General features: G+C 43.0%; 1 protein-coding gene across 9 annotated transcripts in view; it reads right to left on the reverse strand.

Moving 5' to 3' along the window:
- The window catches only part of KIF1B (kinesin family member 1B), a 187841-nt gene that overhangs the window by 143670 nt on the left and 21234 nt on the right, over positions 1-22937 (reverse strand). For all 9 annotated transcript variants that reach the window (XM_033228421.1, XM_033228427.1, XM_033228424.1 and 6 more), the window contains exon 2: positions 18931-19111. In XM_033228421.1, coding sequence (XP_033084312.1) covers positions 18931-19036 — 106 coding nt within the window. In that variant the 5' untranslated portion in view covers positions 19037-19111. The remainder of the gene's footprint in view (positions 1-18930; positions 19112-22937) is intronic.

The raw sequence follows: 22937 nt of genomic DNA on the forward strand, positions 1-22937 counted from the left end.
CTCTACAAAAAATAAAAAACAACAAAAAAAGAAAAGTTCACTAATTGATAAACTAAAGCACAATGTAAGGATTCTATTTCTTTTCTCTTTTAGAGAGAAGTTCTTGCTCTGTCACCCTAGGCTGGAGTACAGTGGCAAGATCACAGCTCACGAAGTCATTGACCTCCTGGGCTCAAGTGATCCTCCCACCTCAGCCTCCTGAGTAACTGGGAGCATATGCATGTGCCACCATGCACGGCTAATCTGTTTATTTTTTTGTAGAGACAGGGTCTCCCTAGGTTGCTCCAGCTGGTCTCAAACTACTGGGCTGAAGTAATTCTCCTGTTTTGGCCTCCCAAAGTGCCAGGATTACAAGTATGAGCCACCATAGCCAGCCAAGAGCCTATTTCTTGGCAAGAGTCAAAATACGACACTCAAGACCTTACTTAAATGTGTCCACAAATCTCTGGTGCTCCCCCGACATCATGTATCTTGAAAGTGCTTGGACCATGTCTTATGGATCCTCTACACTGCCCTATACCAAGGACTCAGATGAATGCCCTCCATGTGTCATGTACAATTCTGATTAAATTCCATACCATTTTCAAGAGCATAAAAAGAAAAACAGTGTATGGCTGTGCAATATATACATAAAATACTAGTAGATTTTACCAACATTCACAGAAAAAAATAGAGACAGGATTGTATTACTGAAAGACTGGGCATAATTAACACAGTAGTTCTTGTATCAAGGTCAACTGAGCTAAAATAGTATGTTGGACTTCTAATTTGTTTCACAGAAAGCATGCACATAAAAATGGAATTATAGGCCAGGCACAGTGGCTCACGCCTGTAATCCCAGCACTTTGGGATCACGAGATCAGGAGATCGAGACCATCCTGGCTAACACAGTGAACCCAGTCTCTACTAAAAAATACAAAAAATAGGCCGGGCGCAGTGGCTCAAGCCTGTAATCCCAGTACTTTGGGAGGCCGAGGCGGGTGGATCACAAGGTCAGGAGATCGAGACCATCCTGGCTAACACGGTGAAACCCCGTCTCTACTAAAAATACAAAACAATTAGCCAGGCGTGGTGGCAGGCACCTGTAGTCCCAGCTACTTGGAAGGCTGAGGCAGGAGGATGGCGTGAACCCGGGAGGAGGAGCTTGCAGTGAGCCAAGATCGCGCCACTGCACTCCAGCCTGAGGGACACAGCAAGATCCTGTCTCAAAAAAATAAATAAAAATTTAAAGAAAAAAAATGGAATTATAGTAATTAACAAACACATTCAACATATAAACAATATTTTCACCCACAAGCTGTTATGAATTTAGTACCCACTCCCAGGGTTACATGGAATCAGCATGTAGGCTTTGTCTAGGACAAGTCACCACTTTTCCTAAAAGAATAGACTACAGGAATATTTTTGAGGACTAGAGTCAGAACATAACTCTTTTATAAGTATTACAGACTTCATATTGTTTTACCTCCTATAATCCACCTTTTCAAGCTGCTTTTCAAGGCCTCTTTTACAGCTTCTGTGCCTGAGGTCTTTTCTTCAATCTAGGTTGCTCTGGACACATAGCATACTCCCGACCTGGACCCTACAAGCAACTTTCCACAGATGACCTGGGAGCCATCTTTGGCTTTTTTCTTTCATCCTCCACATCTGATGTATCCTATCAGTTCTACTTTCCAAATATGGCTTCTCCCCACCACCATCGTGACCACCCTGGTTCAACCACCACCTCTCTCACTTGGATGACTGTAATAACTCCTAACTGGAGTATGGCGGCTAAACTGATGAAAGGCATGAGTGGAAGTGCAGAGCCCAGATGACAGAATACATCAACCACTGCAACATGTTTGGGAACTTTGCTTTCCATTTGTATAACATAAAGACTCCCATGAGAACTACATCTTTCATCATCAGAAATCCATGAGTCCCAGTATCTGGTGTTGCAGGGGAAGCAAACAGATGAGTCCATTCCTACATCAAAAGCATTATGTCAGCTGAGCACAGTGGCTCACACTTGTAATCCCAGTGCTTTGGGAGGCTGAGGTAGGAGGATCACTTGAGCCCAGGAGTTTGAGACCAGCCTGGGCAACATAGTGAGATCTTACCTCTACTACAAACACAAAAAAATTAGCCAAGCATGGTAGCATGCACCTGTAGTCCCAGTTACTGAGGAAGCTGAGGCAGAAAGATCACTTGCACCCAAGAAGTTGAAGGTACAGTGAGCCGATACTGCACCACCACATTCCATCCAGCCTGGGCAACATAACGAGACCCTGTCTCAACAAGAACAACAACAACAAAATTGACCCAATATTCAATGATCAAAAGGTAAAATGACCTAAAAAATATTTCTAGAAGACATTTTCAAAGATTTTACCAATGAAGTAGAATGCTGTAAAGCAGGGGTCCCGACCCCTGGGCCACAGAACGGTACTGTCCATGGCCTATTAGGAACCAGGCCACACAGCAGGAGGTGAGCAGCAGGTGAGCAGCTGTCAGATAAGTGGTGGCATCACATTCTCATACCAGCACGAATCCTATTGTGAACTGCCCACGTGAGGGATCTAGGTTGCCCACTCCTTATGAGAATCTAATGCCTGATGATCTGAGATGGAACGGTTTCATCCCGAAACCATATGCCCTCACCCCTATCTGTAGAAAAACTGTCTTCCACAAAACTGGTCCCTGGTGCCAAAAACGCTGGGGACCACTGCTGTAGAGGCTTTAATGTGGTCCCACTCTAAGTATCTAATGTCACCCTAGGTTCATCTATAAGCATGAATAAACTCTGTAAGCCTTAATTTTAAATTTTCTTATCTGTAATATGGGCATAATAATAATAGTGCCTAACTATACAAAACTGTCATTAATTCTTACATTTTGGCTCAAGGTCTAGCATTAAGTAAATGTTCAAAATATTCTTTCATTTAACAAATACTTGCATGTCTACCATGGCCCAGACCTATAAATACCTAGTGAAAACAAGTCCGTGTCCACATGGAGCTTACATTCTAATAATGGCATCAGACAATTAACTAATAGAAATAGCATAATGTTGGAAAGAAAAATAAAGCCAGGTTAGGAGATAAAAGATGACAGTGTAAGTGGTAGAGGGGGCTATTTTATTTAAAAGCAAGCAAGCTGCCACCTCTGAGGAGGTATTTGAGCAGGAACCTGAATGAAGTTTAAGGAACAACAAAACCAGCAGTGTAGCCAGGTGGGCAAACAATGATCAAATGTGCAATCAGATAGCCAGCCAGAGGCCAAATTCTGTAAGGTTGTGTGGCCACAGTGAGGATTTTTAGTTTTATTCTAAAAGTGATAATGACTGGGCACAGTGGTTCACACTTGTAATCCCAGCACTTTGGGAGGCCAAAGCAGACATATTGCTTGAGCTCAGGAGTTCGATACCAGCCTGGCCAACATGGCAAAACCCTGTCTCTACTAAAAATACAAAAATTAGCTGGGTGTGGTCGCACACACCTGTAAGTCCCAGCTACTCAGGAGGTTGAGGCATGAGAATCGCTTGAACCTGGGAGGCAGAGGCTGCAAGTGAGCCAAGATCGTGCCACTGCACTCCGGCCTGGGTGACAGAGCAAGACTCTGTCTCCATAAAAAAATTACAATTACAATTAATTAAAATAAATGTGACAGAAAACCAGTGAAGAATTTTAAGCAGAGGGGTGACATGATCTGATAGCAAGGGGATGACATAATCTGACATATATATATACATATATATATATATTTTTTTTTTTTTTTTTTTTTTTTGAGACGAAGTCTCACTTTGTTGCCCAGCAAGCTAGAGTGCAGTGGCACGATCTCAGCTCACTGCAAACTCCGCCTTCCAGGTTCAAGCGATCCTCCTGCCTCACCCTCCTAAGTAGCTGGGACTACAAGCATGCACCACCATGCCCAGCTAATTTTTGTACTTTTAGTAGAGACGGGGTTTCACCATGTTGGCCAGACTGGTCTTGAACTCTTGACCTTGTGATCCGCCACCTCAGCCTCCCAATATGCTGGGATTACAGGTGTGAGCCACTGCACCCAGCCCTGATGTATATTTCTAAAATATGACTAGCTACTGCATGGGAACAAGGGCAAAAGCAGAGAGACAGGAGGCTATTGCAGTACTGATCTGGACTAGGGTAGAAAGAGCAAAAAGTAACTGATTCAAGATACATTGTGAAGGCAAAGATGGCAAGACTTACTAATTGATGTATGCAGCCTATGAGAAAAACGGAAAAGGTAAGAATGACTCCAATATTTCTGGTCTGGGCAACTAAAAGAATTGATAAAAATAGCCGGGTGCGGTGGCTCAAGCCTGTAATCCCAGCACTTTGGGAGGCCGAGACGGGCGGATCACGAGGTCAGGAGTTTGAGACCATCCTGGCTAACACGGTGAAACCCCGTCTCTACTAAAAAATACAAAAAACTAGCCGGGCGAGGTGGCGGGCGCCTGTAGTCCTAGCTACTCGGGAGGCTGAGGCAGGAGAATGGCCTAAACCCGGGAGGCGGAGCTTGCAGTGAGCTGAGATCCGGCCACTGCACTCCAGCCCGGGCGACAGAGCAAGACTCCGTCTCAAAAAAAAAAAAAAAAAAGAATTGATAAAAATAAAGGAGGGGCCACTTTGGGTGGTCAGGAAGGGAAACAACAGTTCTGTTTAGGACATGTTGAGTTTGAGATGCTTCTGTAGCCTTCAAGTAGAATTCAGTTGGCAGCTAGGTAGAGAAGTCTATACTTCTAGAGAGAGGTACAGGCTACAGAAGTGAATCTGGGAGTTATCATCTCAATGACATTTAAGCCCCAAGAACTAGAAGAAATCATCTAGGGGGTCTCTCTTTTCTGGAGAGAGAGATCTGAGGACAAAAGCCTGGTAGACTTTTAACCTAAGGAGGTAAAGAATAACCAACCTGGGAGGAAGGAAGGCAATTAGGAGAGTATGGGGTACTAAGAGCCCAGAAAATGAACTGTTTGAAGTAGGCAGTCACGCTATGTTCCCTACCATTATTACAATGATTATCATCATAACCACTTGCAGGACTCTCTAGAAGAATGAGTTCAGACTATCTCCTGATTTCCCCAATAACTTGCTCTACTCACTCTCACCTGTGGGCCTTGCCTCTAGGTTACCATCCAAATCCCATCTGGTTTCAAGGTTGTTTTCCTAAATCCTCCTTCATAAATCTGAAAGGCAGCTTTAACATCTAAGACCTGAATGTATCTTTTCCCAAGTCCAAAGAAAAGATGATCCTTCCTTTATCCTCTCCATACAACTTTTGTACCTTTTCCCTTTTGTCTTCAGGCTTTTTTATTCCTAATGGTGTAGCCAATACAAACCTTAGGAGGTCTGGAGAAGGGCAGGACACTATAATTTCCATAAAGGCTGACTTGAACAAGATACTTTTATCCAAGATAAACGTCAATGCCTTCAAAATGACTATCACAAAATGTTTCAAAGGTCTTAGTTTACTAATGAACCACAACTATCTCCTCTTTCTTGGAGAAGCTTCAAGTCAAGACTTAGACAGTCTACTAAATTCCCTAATTTAACCCCCTTTTCTCCCTACCTTATTCACAACTTTGCTACTTTAGCATAAAGATGCAGAAATAACATTTTAATTACTGAGCCCTAGAAAATAAGGCAGTCAAAACAAGATTAGTATTTAAACGCCTTTTAATTCTCCAGAATAAATTTAATATCTCAGTCTCTAGTAATTATACTGTTGTTGGCAACCTACTAACAATTTTGCCTACAACTATAATTAACGTATCTGTGTGGCAACACTGTAACTTTATATTAAGTTTAGTAACCAAGCATGTTTAGGGCTTGTTAAAAATCCCAGTGATATCTTCAGCACAATCTTCTGCCCTAAAAGCCTCCTACAGCAACAATTAAGAAAAGTGGCAGCTGGGCGCGGTGGCTCAAGCCTGTAATCCCAGCACTTTGGGAGGCCGAGGCGGGTGGGTCACGAAGTCAGGAGATTGACACCATCCTGGCTAACACAGTGAAACCCCATCTCTACTAAAAATACAAAAAATCAGCCAGACATGGTGGCGGGCGCATGTAGTCCCAGCTACTCGGGAGGCTGAGGCAGGAGAACAGCATGAACCCGGGAGAAGGAGCATGCAGTGAGCCGACATGGCGCCACTGCACTCCAGCCTGGGCGACAGAGCGAGACTCCGTCTCAAAAAATAAAAAGAAAAAAAAAAAAGAAAAGTGGCACACAATAAAAATATTTTATATACTGCTTATAAAACCAAAACCCATAGGCAACTCCTTCCCCTCGTCCCCTCCTCACAATATAGGAAATATAGTAAAACCTACGGCCATAAAGAAGATTTACACAAAAGATCTACCATCATAAAGTTCCTTAATCATTTACAACAAATTTAGTTTCCTATTCTTCATAAAACAAGGATAAATGTACTATATATGTTCACTGTCTACTCAATCCCAGAGTATTAAAAAATATACAATAGGAAAATAGGAAAAACAATTATAACTCTTCTATAAACATGCTACTTAGTGTACACATTGAATAAACTCTCAGTTAACAATTCTGTTCTTCCTAAGCAAATTTTGAATGATTATAAACAGAGATGATTTGGAAGGCCTAGATCTCAACCTAAGATGCCCAAAGACATGTAAACTGATTACCATCTACCCCTTCCTCCCAGCTTTTTCCTCGTAATTTCCCTCCATCAAGAAAATAAATCAAAATAAATTTTAATCTAACAGTTAAGTTCAAATTAAGCATAGATATTCAGCATTACTGCACAGAATAGTAAAAATTACTTAATAAATATTTTGAGAGTTGATATGCTCTCCAATAGTAAGGGTTCTGGAGACAGCTCAACTTCATTTTCTACTTCCCTCAATTAATAGATATGTGAGCCCAGGCAAGACAGCCAGTAATACCTCTTTGTCTCAATTCCTTCATCTGTGAAATGGGGAAAGAGTACCTGCCATATAATTATTGCAAGGATTCAGTAAGTTAAAATCTGCCTAATTGTGCCTGGCACAACGTAAGTGTTTGTTGTTGTTAATTACTAATTATGGTATTTTTTTTCCCGCACTAAAAGGCAATTGTTTTTTGAGATGGAGTCTTGCTCTGTCACCCAGGCTGGAGTGCAGTGGCATGAGCTTGGCTCACTGCAACCTCCGCCTCCCAGGTTCAAGCGTTCTTCCCACCTCAGCCTCCCGAGTAGCTAGGACCACAGGCACGTGCCACCAGGCCCAGCTCATTTTTTTGTATTTTTAGTAGAGACCGGGTTTCACCATGTTGGCCAGTCTGGTCTCGAACTCCTGAGCTCAAGTGATTCACCCGCCTCGGCCTCCCAAAGTGCAGGGATTACAGGCGTGAGCCACTGCACCTGGCCTAAAAGGCAATTTTAAAATCTCCCATTTTGCCTCCTCAAGTTTATTCACAGCTAAAGGAATTCTTCAGTAACAGACCAGAACAATGTGGTATGGAAAGAGTAAGTGTAGTTAAATCATTTCCTCATTGAGTTGCTTCTGATACTTCTGGCCCTACAGTTTTCTGAGAAGCCAAAACCAAAAGGGCTCCTCAGACATGACTTGTCTTTTCCTGTCATCCCTCTCAATTACAAGTCATGCACCGCATAATGACCTGTCAGCGGGCTGAACACACGAAGGTCCACATATATGAGTGGTCCCATAAGATTATATTAATGGGCCGGGCACAGTGGCTCACGCCTGTAATCCCAGCACTTTGGGAGGCTGAGGCGGGCAGATCACGAGGTCAGGAGTTTGAGACCAGCCTGGCCAACATGGTGAAATCCCGTCACTACTAAATACAAAACTTAGCTGAGCGTGGTGGTGGGCACCTGTAATCCCAGCTACTTGGGAGGCTTAGGCAGGAGAATTGTTTGAACCCGGGTGGCGGAGGTTGCAATGAGTCAAGATTGCACCACTGCACTCTAGCCTGGGTGACAGGGTAAGACTCTGTCTTAAAAAGAAAAAAAAAAGATTATATTAATAATATCATATTGTTACTATCATATTTGTACCCTTTCTATGGTCAGATATGTTTAGATCCACAAATACCACCACTGTGTTAAAATTCCCTACAGTGTTCAGTACAGTAACATGCTATTCAGGTTTGTATCCTAGGAGCAATAGGCTCTACCACAGAGCCTAGGTATGGAGTAGGCTACACCCATAGGTTTGTGTAAGTACACTCTATGCTGTTCACACAACAAAATCACCTACCGACACATTTCTCAACACATGACTGTATTTAGACGCCCTTTCTCGGTGCTTTCCTAATAGTCATCACATTGCTTTGATTATTTATCTCTATCTAAGATAATACTAAAATCTCTCTGAAAGCTTTTACACCTAGGCTTGCTGAATAACAAAAACTAATTTCCTATAGGTGCTCTCAAAAACCTAACTTCATATTTCTTATTCTTATCACCTGTATGTATGTACAAGGCATTCATCACTAAACAACACAACTAAGAACAGCTTTCACCTATACAGTGCACATTCCTTGATAAACTACCTAAAACTGAACTATGAATGCCTGCTTTGTCTAACAGAGAGCCAGAAGTAGCATCCCTTTCACAGTCTTGTGAACTGCATTCTAGACTTTGCTAGCTGCCATTACACCACTTCACACTTCACTAGGCAATTACCAAAAGCAATCACCACCACGATATTGGCTAGACTTTTTAAAATGAACTCCAAAACACCTCTTGAGAGTTGCCAAGAAGGCATTTAAAAAAAAAAAAAATTGGGCATGGTTGCTGTCTCCGATGAGAAACCAACAAATACACATATGAAGGCAGCACAAAGTTTACTTTGGATTTTAATTATGACAATGTCAAAGACTACAACAACAACATTCAAGCAGCAAAGAAAGAGGATGCTGCCACCAAGATGATTTTACCCAGTATCTCTCTTAGCCATTTTGATGTGAAAGATATTTATTAGCTAAAGAAGCTTATTAAATTATATCATGCAGGCCGGGTGCGGTGGCTCAAGCCTGTAATCCCAGCACTTTGGGAGGCCGAGACGGGCGGATCACGAGGTCAGGAGATCGAGACTATCCTGGCTAACACGGTGAAACCCCGTCTCTACTAAAAAAATACAAAAACTAGCCGGGCGAGGTGGCAGGCGCCTGTAGTCCCAGCCACTCGGGAGGCTGAGGCAGGAGAAGGGCGTAAACCCGGGAGGTGGAGCTTGCAGTGAGTTGAGGTCCAGCCACTGCACTCCAGCCTGGGCGACAGAGCGAGACTCCGTCTCAAAAAAAAAAAAAAAAAAAATTATATCATGCAATAAAAAGAATATCCAAATACACAATAGTAAAAACTCCCTCCAACTCAGTGATAGGTTCAATTATTTCTGCCTTTAAACTTATATTCCCACTGAAAATTTAGACATTAAAATTAACCACAGGCTTGGCATGGTGGCTCATACATGTAATACTAGCACTTTGGGAGGCTGAGGCAGGAGGATCCCTTCAGCCCAGGAGTTCAAGACCAGCCCGGGCAATATAGTGAGACCCCATCTCTACAAAAAAATTAAAAGTTAGCTGGGTGTGGTAGCTGTAGTCCCAGCTACTAGGGGAGTGAGGTAGGTGGATCACTTGGCCCCAGGAGGTTGAGGCTGCAGTGGGCCATGACTGTGCCACTGCATTCAGTCTGCTCAACAGAGCAAGACCTTGTCTCACACACACACACAAAACTAACCACAAAAACAACTTACATAATTTTTCAAATAGTATGCTATATAGTATACATGATTTCATTTGATCCTCGCAACCTAAGACAGCAGACTGGGAAGGCATCAGCCATATTTCCACTCAATAAATGAAGAACCGAAGGCTCAAATGTCTGATAACAGAGGATGAATATAAATGAAGTATGGTTCATAAATAGAATGGAATATTAAGAAGCTACTGAAATCATGTTCTTGAGAAATATTTAAGAAATGAGGGCCAGGTGTGGTGGTTCACACCTGTAATACCAGCATTTTAGAAGGCCAAGGTAGGAGGATTACTTGGGGCCAGGAATTCAAGACCAGCCTGGGCAACAAAGTGAGAACCCTGTGTCTACCAAAAAAAAAACACAAAACTACCCATAAATTCTTAAATACATTCAATCCATCTTTATATTGGTTTTTCATGTTATTGAAAGTAATGGATATATCATAAGAAGAAAACAATATTTAAGGTAATTTCCATAACACCTTCTAGCCATCCAACTCTATGCAATCCCCTTTCTGCACTCTGAGTGCTATTAGAGATGGCACTTCTAGATCACTATGGAATTAAAAATGGTTCAGGCCGGGTGTGGTGGCTCATGGCTTTAATCCCAGCACTTTGGGAGGACAAGGAAGGCAGATTACTTGAGGTCAGGAGTTTGAGACCAGACTGGCGAACATGGTGAAACCCCGTCTCTACTAAACATACAAAATTAGCCAGGTATGGCAGCGCCCACCTGTAGTCCCAGCTACTTGGGAGGTTGAGGCAGGAGAATCGTTTGAACCCAGGAAACAGAGGTTGCAGTGAGCTGAGATCGTACCACTGCACTCCGGTCCGGGTGACAAAGTGAGACTCCGCCTCAAAAATAAATAAATAAATAAGGTTCGGCAGGGTGTGGTGGCTCACACCTATAATCGCAGCAATTTGGGAGGCTGAGGCAGGCGGATCACGAGGCCAGGAGTTCAAGACCAGCCTGGCCAACATGGTGAAACCCCCATCTCTACTAAAAATACAAAAATGAGCAGCCAGGCATGGTGGCTCACGCCTGTAATCCCAGCACTTTGGGAGGCCGAGGCAGGCGGATCACAGGGTCAGGAGACCAAGACTATCCTGGCTAACATGGTGAAACCCCATCTCTACTAAAAATACAAAAAAATTAGCCGTGTATAGTGGCAGGTGCCTGTAGTCCCAGGTACTCGGGAGGCTTGGCAGGAGAATGGCATGAACCCAGGAGGCAGAGCTTGCAGTGAGCTGAGATTGCGCCACTGCACTCCAGCCTGGGCGATAGAGCAAGACTCTGTCTCAAAAAATAAATAAATAAATAAAATAAGCCAGGCATGGTGGCAGGCGCCTATAGTCCCCGCTACTCAGGAGTCTGAGGCAGGAGAATCCCTTGAACCTGGGAGGCAGAGGTTGCAGTGAGCCGAGATTGTGCCACTGCACTCCAGCCTGGGTGACAGAGCAAGACTGTGTCTCAAAAAAATAATAATAAAATAAAATAAAAAATAAAAATGAAAACGGTTCAATATCTAGGAACACATTTGTGTTCTAACATTTGTCCTGAATATTAAAGCATATAATTACACTTTTAAAAAACCAACAAAACTAGTTGTAATATACCCGTATTACAAAATTTCAAAAGTTGTATAGAAAAATAGTAACATTAAAAATATTAGAAATAATTTGTTCAGCAATAAAAAAATTAGAAGATAGAAAAAGCAAACTAAAAAACAGTACATATAATCCAATTACGTAAAAATCTTATCATGTGTAAAGTGCAAGGAAAAGACTGGAGGACTATAGATCCAGATGTTAATGGTAGTTCTCTCTGCATGGTGACATTAGAAATAATTTTGCTTGTGTCAGTATCCATCAAAACTGAAAGAACGGGCAGATCACTTGAGCCGAAGAGTTGGGACCAGCATGGGCAACATGGTTTTTTGTAGAAACTCTCTCTACAAAAAATACTAAAATTAGCCAGGTGTGGTGCCACACGACTGTGGTCCCAGCTACTGGAGAGGCTGAGGTGAGAGTACTGCTTGAGCCAGGGAGGGCAAAGCTACAGTGAGCCAAGATCATGCCACTGCACTCCAGCATGGGTGATAGACCCTGTCTCAAAAATACCAAAGACAAAAAAACTGAAAGAAAAAAGTACCAAAAAAAATCCATCCAAAGCAGCAGTACGCTGTGGTTAAGGAGGTAAGAATACAGATGACTTTTCTTTCGCATTTCTTTATTATTCACAATGTTCACAATTTACATGCATTTACATTTATTTTCATGTGGTTATAGTAATTTATACTAGAAAAAGTATACAAATTTAAATGCATTACTTTCTTTTGGCTTTTTTGTTTTTTGGATGGGGTCTTACTGTCTCACCCAGGCTGGAGTGCAGCGACACAAGCTTGGCTCACTGCAACCTCCACCTCCCGGGCTCAAGAAATCTTCCCACCGAGTAGCTGCAACCACAGGCGCGCACCACCATGCCCAGCTAATTTTTTGTGTTTTTGGTAGAGACAGGGTTTTGCCATGTTGCCCAGGCTGGTCTCCAACTCCTGAGCTCAAGCAATCTGCGCATCCCAGGCTCCCAAAGTGCTGAGATTACAGGCATGAGTCACCACACCTGGCCTAAATGCATTACTTTCTGTATTTTTATTTATTTATTTATTTTTTGAGACAAAGTTTTGTTCTTGTCGCCCAGGATGGAGTGCAATGGCACCATCTCAGTTCACTGCAACCTCTGCCTCCTGGGTTCAAGTGATTCTCCTGCCTCAGCCTCCCAAGTAGCTGGGATTACAGGTGCCCACCACCACACCTGGCTAATTTTTGTATTTTTAGTACAGATGAGATTTCACCATGCTGCCCAGGCTGGTCTCGAAATCCTGACCTGAGGTGATCTACCGGCCTTGGCCTCCCAAAGTGCTAGGATTATAGGCATGAGCCACTGTGCCCAACCTAAATGCATTACTTTCTAAACTCTCTTTCCAAATCTCCATTTTGCCCTTCCTCCATCCCAAATTTTCTTTTTCTTTCTTTCTTTTTTCCTGAAACAGTGTCTCACTCCATTGCCCAGGCTAGAGCACAGTGGCGTGATCACAGCTCACTGCAGCCTTGACCTCCAGGGATCAAGTGATCCTCCCACCTCAGCCTCCCTAGTAGCTAGGACTACAGGTGCGTACCACCACACCCAGCTAACTTATTTGTATTTTTTGTAGAGACAGGGTTTCGCCATGTTGCCTAGGCTAGTCTCAAACTCCTGGACTCAAGCAATCTGCCTGCCTCAGCCTCCCAAAGTGCTGGGATTACAGGCATTGAGTCACTGCACCCAGCCCCAGATTTTCAATAGTGGACGTGAAATCATCATTTCTATCAGTTACGCTGTGAGGCATTTGGTTTAGAAATGTATGTGTGAATGAAAAAGCCAGTAAGACATACATAAACAGGAAAAAAGAGTCAGAGCTACTTCTATCCCAACCAAGATTGGGCACTGGGGGAAAAAAGATCCTGGCAAAGGAAGGTTGTTAAATATATGAATGAAATTCACCAAAGGGCAAGAGACAATTTGTGGGTAAAAATAAAGTAAAATAGCACAGTTCAGTCACTTGATGGAGTGTACCTCATATTATATGTGAAAACCAATTTCATCTACCTCTTGTTTTTGAGTGCATTTATATAGGTTTAATGTCTCCAGATTTACACAAATAACCTAACCATAAATGTAAGTGGTTAGATCGTTCACTTTGGCTCATTTCCCTTTTTACCAAGTAATCAGACAATAAGAAATGCTTCTAAAGTGGGAGAACCTTGGAATATAATGGGATATTATTGAACAGAGCTATTTGTATGTGCTTGGGACTCCAAATGTCAAGGCAGTAACATTTATTTTTGCCATGGAAAATATTTCCTCCAAGACCAGAAAGTGCTTAAATAAAATAGCTACTTCTCAGTTTTCAGATTTAGCACATTCCCTAAAGTACTCTTCATACTCTTCGACTTTTTCATAAGAGTTTATGGCAGAAATATTCTAGTGCATTCCATCTGCAATCAGTTATAATCCTTGCGAGCAGCAGTCCAGGCCAGTTTGCCAGCAAAGCAGCCTTTTTAATGCAGCTAACACATGTGTATAGCATATTCATTTCCAACAAGTCTATGTTCAAAATGCATGCCCACTTCCAATCTAAGCCCAATGGTGTTTAAAAAAAAAATAATAATAATAATACTTTCTAAACATAGCATCTTTCACACAAATGTTAAAAATCTCTCACTTAAAAATTATTTGGCATACATATTAGCCAAATTACTAAGAAATTGCCATAGAAGGCTGAAAACAGAAACAGAAAACAAGTAGAAAACGGAAAATGCAAATATTCTACAGAAAAAAGTTCCTCACACAATAGACATAATGGTTCTCATATGATTAATTGCTTTCGAAGAACAGATACCTTTCAAAGGAACCAAACTGACTGTAAATCTCCGAGCCAGGACAACGTATTTAGCTAGAAAACTAACCGCCATTTTTGCAAGACTGATTAACCTACTGAGGATTTTTGTTTCAGTAGACTAATGCTAATTTAAAAGTCACAAATTACTCCTGCCGAAATTGTACATGCAAGGAAACAATGTGTTATAATCAGCTGAGGGTAGGAGTACCATTATCTAGTCCTAACACTACCACTAATAAGCTCTAATAAGCTACAATTCTGAAATTTTTCCCAAATATACCATATGGTTTTGTTTTTTTGTTTATTTTGAGATAGAGTCTTGCTCTGCCACTCAGGCTGGAGTGCAGTGGCACAATCTTGGCTCTCTGCAACCTCTACCTCCAGGGTTTAAGTGATTCTTCTGCCTCAGCCTCCCAAGCAGCTGGGACTACAGGCGCGCATCACCATGCCAGGCTAATTTTTGTATTTTTAGTAGAGATGGGGTTTCACCATATTGGCCAGGCTGGTCTCAAACTCCTGACCTCGTGATCCACCTGCCTCGGCCTCCCAAAGTGCTGGGATTACAGGCTTGAGCCACCATGCTTGGCCCAAATATACTATATGTTTAGTTTAAATCTTACATCCCAAGGTCCAGTTCAAATGGAATATCTATCATCAATAAATCCTTACATTTGCTCTTTGCCAAATTCACATTTACACCTTTTTTTTTTGAGACAGTGTTTTGGTCTTGTTGCCCAGGCTGGAGTGCAGTGGCTCAAGTGAATCAAGTGATTCTCCTGCCTCAGCCTCCTGAGCAGCTGGGATTACAGGCACACTCCACCATGCCCAGCTAATTTTTTGTATTTTTAGTAAAGGCAAGGTTTCATCATGTTGGTCAGGCTGTTCTCAAACTCCTGACCTTGGGTGATCCACTCACCTCGGCCTCCCAAACTGCAGGGATTACAAGCATGGGGTCACTGCACCTGGCCTATACTTTCTAATAATCCTTTTTTTTTTTTTTTTTGTCTGGGTGCAGTGGCTCATTCCCATAATCCCAGCACTTTGGGAGGCCAAGGCAGGTGGACTGCTTGAGCTCAGGAGTGGGAGACCAGCCTAGACAACATGGTGAGACCCCATCTCTACCAAAACTACAAAAATTTGCCAGGCATAGTGCTGCACACCTGTGGTCCCAACTACTCCAGAGGCTGAGGGGGGAGGATCTCTTGAGCCCAGGAGAAGGAAGTTGCAGTGAGCCGAGATGGTGCCACTGTACTCCAGCCTGGGTAACAAGAGTGAGATCCTGTTTCAAAAAATAAAATAAAATAATCATCCTTTGTTATGACAACTACCACTTTGATCACTTTTTATCCTGTATTGAAATTATCTTGGCCGAGCACAGTGGCTCACACCTGTAATCCCAGCACTTTGGGAGGCTGAGGCAGGCGGACGACCTGAGGTCAGGAGTTCAAGACCAGCCTGGCCAACATGGTGAGACCCTATCTCTATTAAAAATACAAACATTGGCCAGGCGCAGTGGCTCAAGCCTGTAATCCCAGCACTTTGGGAGGCCGAGACGGGCGGATCACGAGGTCAGGAGATTGAGACCATCCTGGCTAACACAGTGAAACCCCATCTCTATTAAAAAATACAAAAAACTAGCCAGGTGAGGTGGCGGGCACCTGTAGTCCCAGCTACTCGGGAGGCTGAGGCAGGAGAATGGCGTAAACCTGGGAGGTGGAGCTTGCAGTGAGCTGAGATCCGGCCACTGCACTCCAGCCTGGGCGACAGAGTGAGACTCCGTCTCAAAAAAAAAAAAAATACAAAAATTAGCCAGGTATGGTGGCAGGTGCCTGTAATTCCAGCTACTGGGGAGTCTGAGGCAGAAGAATCACTTGAACCTGAGAGGCAGAGGTTTCAGATCAGGAGTGGGAGACCAGCCGCTGGTCTCCCAGAGACCACACCACTGCACTTCAGCCTGGGTGACAGAGCAAAACTCCATTTCAAAAAAAAAAAAAAGAAAAGAAAAAAAAGAACTTATTTTAATATGTCTAGTCTCTCCAACCACAAATTTTTAAAACTATTTAAGGGAGGCTGGGTACAGTGGCTCATACCTGCAATCCCAAGACTTTGGGAAGCCAAGGCGAGGATCGCTCGAGCCCAGGAATTCAAGACCAGCCTACACAATACACTGAGCCCTCGTCTCTACAGAAAATAGGAAAAAACTAGCTGGGCATAGTGGCACATGCCTGTAGTCCCAGCTACTTGGGAGGCTGAGACAGGAGGATTGATTGAACCTAGAAGGTCAAGGCTGTGGTGAGCCATGATTGCACCACTGCACTCCAGCCTGCGTGACAGAGCGAGACCTCGTCTCAAAAACAAAAAAAGAAAAACCAAAAAAACAGCCAGGCGCGACAGTTCATGCCTATAATCCCAGCACTCTGGGGGGCCAAGGCAGATGGATCACTTGAAGGCAGGAGTTTGCAATGAGCCTGGCCAACATGGTGAAACTACGTTTCCACTAAAAACATAAAAATGAGCCAGGCATAGTGGCGGGTGCCTGTAATCCCAACTACGCAAGACACTGAGGCAGGAGAATTGCTTGAACCCAGGAGACAGAGGTTGCCGTGAGCCAGATCACACAACTGCACTCCAGCCTGGATGACAATGTGAGATTCTATCTCAAAAAAAAAAAAAAAAGTTCCTTAAGAGCAGGGTCCCATGGTATAACTCTGTGATCCCTACAGCCTAACATTATAGCAAACTTGCAAATCGGATAGAAGGGTTGGAAGGATACTCAAGGCAGAGCAGAGCCACTCAGCCTATTGTCTAGAAAGGTTTTGGACAAAGTATGGTGGAAAAGCCAGTAGGCATTCAGCATTGTACTGAAAACAACCCTCTTGGTAGCCGTATATAAGTAAAATATGTAATATTACCTCCAGTTTATAGCTGAGGAAACCAAAACTTGGCCAGGCGCGGTGGGTCACGCCTGTAATCCCAGCACGTTGCAAGGCTGAGGTGGGTGGATCACCTGAGATCAGGAGTTTGAGACCAGCCTGGCCAACATGGTGAAACCCTGTCTCTACTGAAAATACAAAAATTAGCCAGGTGTGGTGGCAGGCCCCTGAGATCATGCCTGCACTCCAGCCTGGGTGACAGAGTGAGACTCCATCTCAAAAAAGAGAAAAAAAAACAGCTTTATTGAGATACAATTTATATACCATAAAGTTCACCGGTTTAAAGTATCCAATTCAATGTTGACTTTTGCATCTCTTTTTCTTTGACAATTTTTCATAGGATATAATTCCCAGAACTGTTGGCAATATTGACATGGAAGAGTGAACTACAATGGTACAATTATTTAGCCTTCCACTTTTAAGTTTTTTAAAATATATATATGGGGTGTCTCAAAAACAGACCCTTTTTTTTGAAGCAGGGTCTTGCTCTATTGCCCAGTCTGAAGTGCAGTGACAAGAACACAGCTCACTGCAGCCTCAACTCCTAGACTCAAGTAATCCTCCTGCCCCGGCCTCCCAAAGTGCTGGGATTACAGGCATTAGCCACCACACTCAGCCTTCAAATATTTTTTTAAAAAAAGATTGTTACAAGCCCTTATCTGTCAAGTTCAGAGAAGAGTATAAGCAATGGAACATTCAAAGTTGTATGTGAACTACCTGAAATGTGGGCTGCAATATCTAGCTAGATTTTGGTGGAATAAACATTTCCACCAGTGAAATCCTCTACACAGAACATTGGCAAATGGAGCACAAGCTAATGAGGTTAGAATTCAGCATTAACTTGTGTCTGAAAGGGTGATGATTCTTCTGTATCACAAAATTACAGATTTAAAGTCAGTAGAGCCTACCTCTATTTTAATTGATAATTTGCCTATGAACCCATATCAAGAAATTTGGTAGTGCAGGTATAAAAAAAACAACAATTCATTTTTTCCCTAAGCAATTCTACAGAGAAACAAACTATGAAGCAATTACTGATAATTTTAGTAATCATGTGTAAGTTTACTATATATTATATCCATTGCCCAACTCAAAATCACTGAAAAGTTCTCAGATCATCTTGGCAAAATCAAGTATCATTTAAAATCTAGAAAGAAAAACAATGGGCCGGGCGCGGTGGCTCAAGCCTGTAATCCCAGCACTTTGGGAGGCCGAGACGGGCGGATCACGAGGTCAGGAGATCGAGACCATCCTGGCTGACACGGTGAAACCTCGTCTCTACTAAAAAAATACAAAAACTAGCCGGGCGAGGTGGCGGGCGCCTGTAGTCCCAGCTACTCGGGAGGCTGAGGCAGGAGAATGGTGTAAATCCAGGAGGCGGAGCTTGCAGTGAGCTGAGATCCGGCCACTGCACTCCAGCCCGGGCGACAGAGCAAGACTCCGCCTCAAAAAAAAAAAAAAAAAAAAAGAAAAAGAAAAACAATGAATCTTGCAGCCTCGATAGGTATATTTCACATTAGGACTCAGCAAAAAGCACTGTCTATACCTTTATTATCATTAAAATTTCACTTTAATAAGCATAAACACTTGCTAAATTAGTTCAGTTATTCAGGGTTTCTCAAATGTACGGGATAAAATAAATAGTCCATATTTAAATATACTACAGCAAACACCACAGAGGGGAAAACATTCAATGGATCATTCACAATAGCAAAGTTCAAAGTGTTAACATACAAATGTTCATCTATTCTGAACACAGCAAGAAGACAGGGAAAGGAAGAAAGGAAAGTAAGATACACAGCTGAGAGAAAACATGTACTCACTGGTCGAGTTGCCTTGCATCTGAATGATGCATTTGGATTCCTTGCTGGTCTCTCGAGAATTGAAGGGCCTTACCCGGACAGCCACCTTCACTGAGGCTCCCGACATTTTAATGGCCTTGTTATATATATGCAGTCCAGAAATAAAGAACCAAATCTTCTTTTGAAGTTATAGCCAAGTTTCCTTTGAAAAGAAAAAAATTCCATATGAGGTAGTCAGAATTAAAGCAAGCATGGGCTAACTTAAGCATAACAACTACTATCTTAGTTCTATTTCTGTTTCCATTTATAAAAATGATGTTCATCCCATTTCTCTCATGCAAATCTTTTTTTTTTTAAATTTATTTTAGTTTATTTTTTTTGAGATGGAGTCTCGCTCTGTCGCCCAGGTTGGAGTGCAGTGGTGCGATCTCGGCTCACTGCAAACTCCGCCTCCCGGGTTCACGCCATTCTCCTGCCTCAGCCTCCCCAGTAGCTGGGACTACAGGCGCCCGCCACCTCGCTCGGTTAGTTTTTTTGTATTTTTGTTTAGTAGAGACGGGGTTTCACCGGGTTAGACAGGATGGTCTCGATCTCCTGACCTCGTGATCCACCCGTCTCGGCCTCCCAAAGTGCTGGGATTACAGGCTTGAGCCACCGCGCCCGGCCACAAATCCTTTTTTGTTTGTTTTGTTTGTTTTTCAAGAGACGGGGTCTTGTTATGTTGGTTTTTGAACTTCAGGGTTCAAGTGATCCTCCTGCCTCAGTCTTCTAAGTAGCTCGGACTACAGGCACACACCACTGTGCCTGGCCTCCCCTACAAATCTTATATTCCCAACAGTAAATTATTACATAGAAAATTGAAGACTAAAATTTGTTTTCCTTTTCTATTATCTCCTTCTTATACCTGAAAAGTCCCTACTTATTAATAAAAAATGGGCCGGGCGCGGTGGCTCAAGCCTGTAATCCCAGCACTTTGGGAGGCCGAGACGGGCGGATCACGAGGTCAGGAGATCAAGACCATCCTGGCTAACATGGTGAAACCCCGTCTCTACTAAAAAATACAAAAAACTAGCCGGGCGAGGTGGCGGCCGCCTGTAGTCCCAGCTACTTGGGAGGCTGAGGCAGGAGAATGGCGTGAACCCGGGAGGCAGAGCTTGCAGTGAGCTGAGGTCTGGCCACTGCACTCCAGCCTGGGTGACAGAGCGAGACTCCGTCTCAAAAAAAAAAAAAAAATGTAACTACAAAGTAACACGTATCTCTCTCTCTCTGTGTTTCTGGATCAATCTTCAATAATAAATGAAAACACACAATGTTTAATTGCTAAAGAAGTTCCTTAAACAGATAACTTTCCATGGGCAAATCACTTACTACTTCTCTTTAAAGAAGGGCGTTGGGCCAGATGTGGTGGCTCATGCCTCTAATCCCAGCACTTTGGGAAGTCAAGCTTGGTGGATCACCTGAGGTCAGCAGTTCAAGACCAGCCTGGCCAACATGGTAAAACCCCATCTCTACTAAAAATACAAAAATTAGCCAGGCATGGTGGTGTGCGCCTGTGATCCCAGCTACTGGGGAGGCTGAGGCAGAAGAATCGCTTGAACCCGGGAGGTGGAGGCTGCAATGAGCCTGAGATCGTACCACTACACTCCAGCCTGGGCAACAAGGCAAGACACCATCTCAAAAAAAAAAAAAAAAAAAAGTGCACTGAACTCTCTATACGTTAATTATAGTTTGAAACATTTGGTTACATGATGTATATACTGTGTAATTAAAGAGCAAAGGACAAAGACACTTTCTACTCAATTCCTTTAACTATGCACTGATTTCTTCTAACTTCTAGGTTTTCTTTTGTTTTTTGTTTTTTTAAGACGGAGTTTTGCTCTTGTTGCCCAGGCTGGAGTGCAATGTCACAACCTTGGCTCACTGCAACCTCTGCCTCCCGGATTCAACAATTCTCCTGCCTCAGCCTCCCGAGTAGCTGGGATTAGATTACCAGCGTGCGCCACCACGCCCAGCTAATTTTTGTATTTTTAGTAGAGATGGGGTTTCACCATGTCAACCAGGCCAGTTTCGAACTCCTCACCTCACATTCACCTGCCTCGGGCTCCCAAAGTGCTGGGATTACAAGCGTGAGCCACTGCGCCCAGCCAATTTCCTTTAACTTCGAAGATCCCTCAGATATATCACTGACTCGTGGCAGAGTCAAATCATTACATTTCACTACTGAATGAAGTAATAGGAAAAACGTGAACATTTTTTAGAGGACTAGTTTCCCTCCCAACAGAAGAAAGCCAACACTACTATGTGAAAAGAATCCAAATAAGTAACTTCTGTAAGAAACAACTGGCAGGGTGCGGTGGCTCACGCCTGTAATCCCAGCACTTTGGGAGGCCAAGGCAGGTGGATTACTTGAGGTCAGGAGTTCAAGACCAGCCTGGCCAACATGGTAAAACCCTGTCTCTACTAAAAACACAAAAATTAGCCAGGTGTGGTGGCACGCACCTGTAATCCCAGCTACTTGGGAGGCTGAGGCAGGAGAATCGCTTGAACCCAGGAGGTAGAGGTTGCAATGAGCTGAGATCGCCCCACTGCACTCCAGCCTGGGCCACAGAGTGAGACTCCATCTCAACAAAAAAAAAAGAAAGAAAGAAAGAAAAGAAACAACCAGCCGGGCGCGGTGGCTCAAGCCTGTAATCCCAGCACTTTGGGAGGCTGAGGCGGGTGGATCACGAGGTCAGGAGATGGAGACTCTCCTGGCTAACATGGTGAAACCCCGTCTCTACTAAAAATACAAAAAACTAGCCGGGCGCGGTGGCGGGCGCCTGTAGTCCTAGCTACTCGGAGGCTGAGGCGGGAGAATGGCGGGAACCCAGGAGGCAGAGCTTGCAGTGAGCCGAGATCGCGCCACTGCACTCCAGCCTGGGCGACACAGCGAGACTCCGTCTCAAAAAAAAAAAAGAAAAGAAACAACCAATTTTTCTAGTCAGAAAAAACTCTACACTGTATCCAATATAGAATCATTTTCAAGAATAACCAAAGGAAAAATCTAAAAAAGAAAAGTAATTACGAATCCAATTAACAGGAACCATTACAGAACTTAAATCTGACCAATATTTTTTCCAGATAATTAGGAATGCTAACCTCCAACTACACAACACTATAACCGATGTGTTCCCAAGAAAAGGAAAAATAAATAAAATAAAAACCAAAGTCACTCTCTACCTCAATGCTACCTGTCCAGGCTACCGTACAGTGGCACAATCATAGCTCACTGTAACCTTGAACTCCTGGGCTCAAGTGATCCTCTCACCTCAGCCTCCCAAATAGCTGTGACTATAGGCACACACCAACACACCCAACTAATATTTTATTTTATTTGTAGAGACAAAGTCTTGTTATGTTGCCCAGTCTGTTCTCAAACTCCTGCCTCAGGCTTCCAAAGTGCTGGGATTACAGGTGTGAGCCACCATGTCTGGCCCCTAATTTTCTTAATAGCATCATCGCTATTTGAAATTCTTGTTTTTCGGAGCATGTCTATTGTCCATCTCTCACAGTCTCTCACTCTACCACTAGAATGCTCGGAGATCTCCTGTCTTGCTGGCTAGCACTTACAACAGTACCTGACATAAGAGTTCAGTAAATGTTGATGAAATGAATTTTTGGAGCATGTCTATTGTCCATCTCTCACAGTCTCTCACTCTACCACCAGAATGCTCGGAGATCTCCTGTCTTGCTGGCTAGCACTTACAACAGTACCTGACATAAGAGTTCAGTAAATGTTGATGAAATGAATTAATGAAATATATTTCCCAGTTGTGAGAATTATCTGTTTAAGTCCTTTGCCCAGTTTACTGATTATTTTTTCAAATGTTTACGTATTTTTATATTAATCTTTTTCTATTTGCTACAATGTTTTTTCTAGTCTGTTTCCCATTTTATTTTACATTAAACTGATGGTTCTTTATTTAAATATCAAATATTTTTATGATTACATGCATCAAATGAGAACTTAGCATTTATTAACCTTCCCA

Source organism: Trachypithecus francoisi, unplaced genomic scaffold (assembly GCF_009764315.1).
Source record: "Trachypithecus francoisi isolate TF-2019V2 unplaced genomic scaffold, Tfra_2.0 Lachesis_group12, whole genome shotgun sequence".
NCBI lineage: Eukaryota > Metazoa > Chordata > Mammalia > Primates > Cercopithecidae > Trachypithecus > Trachypithecus francoisi.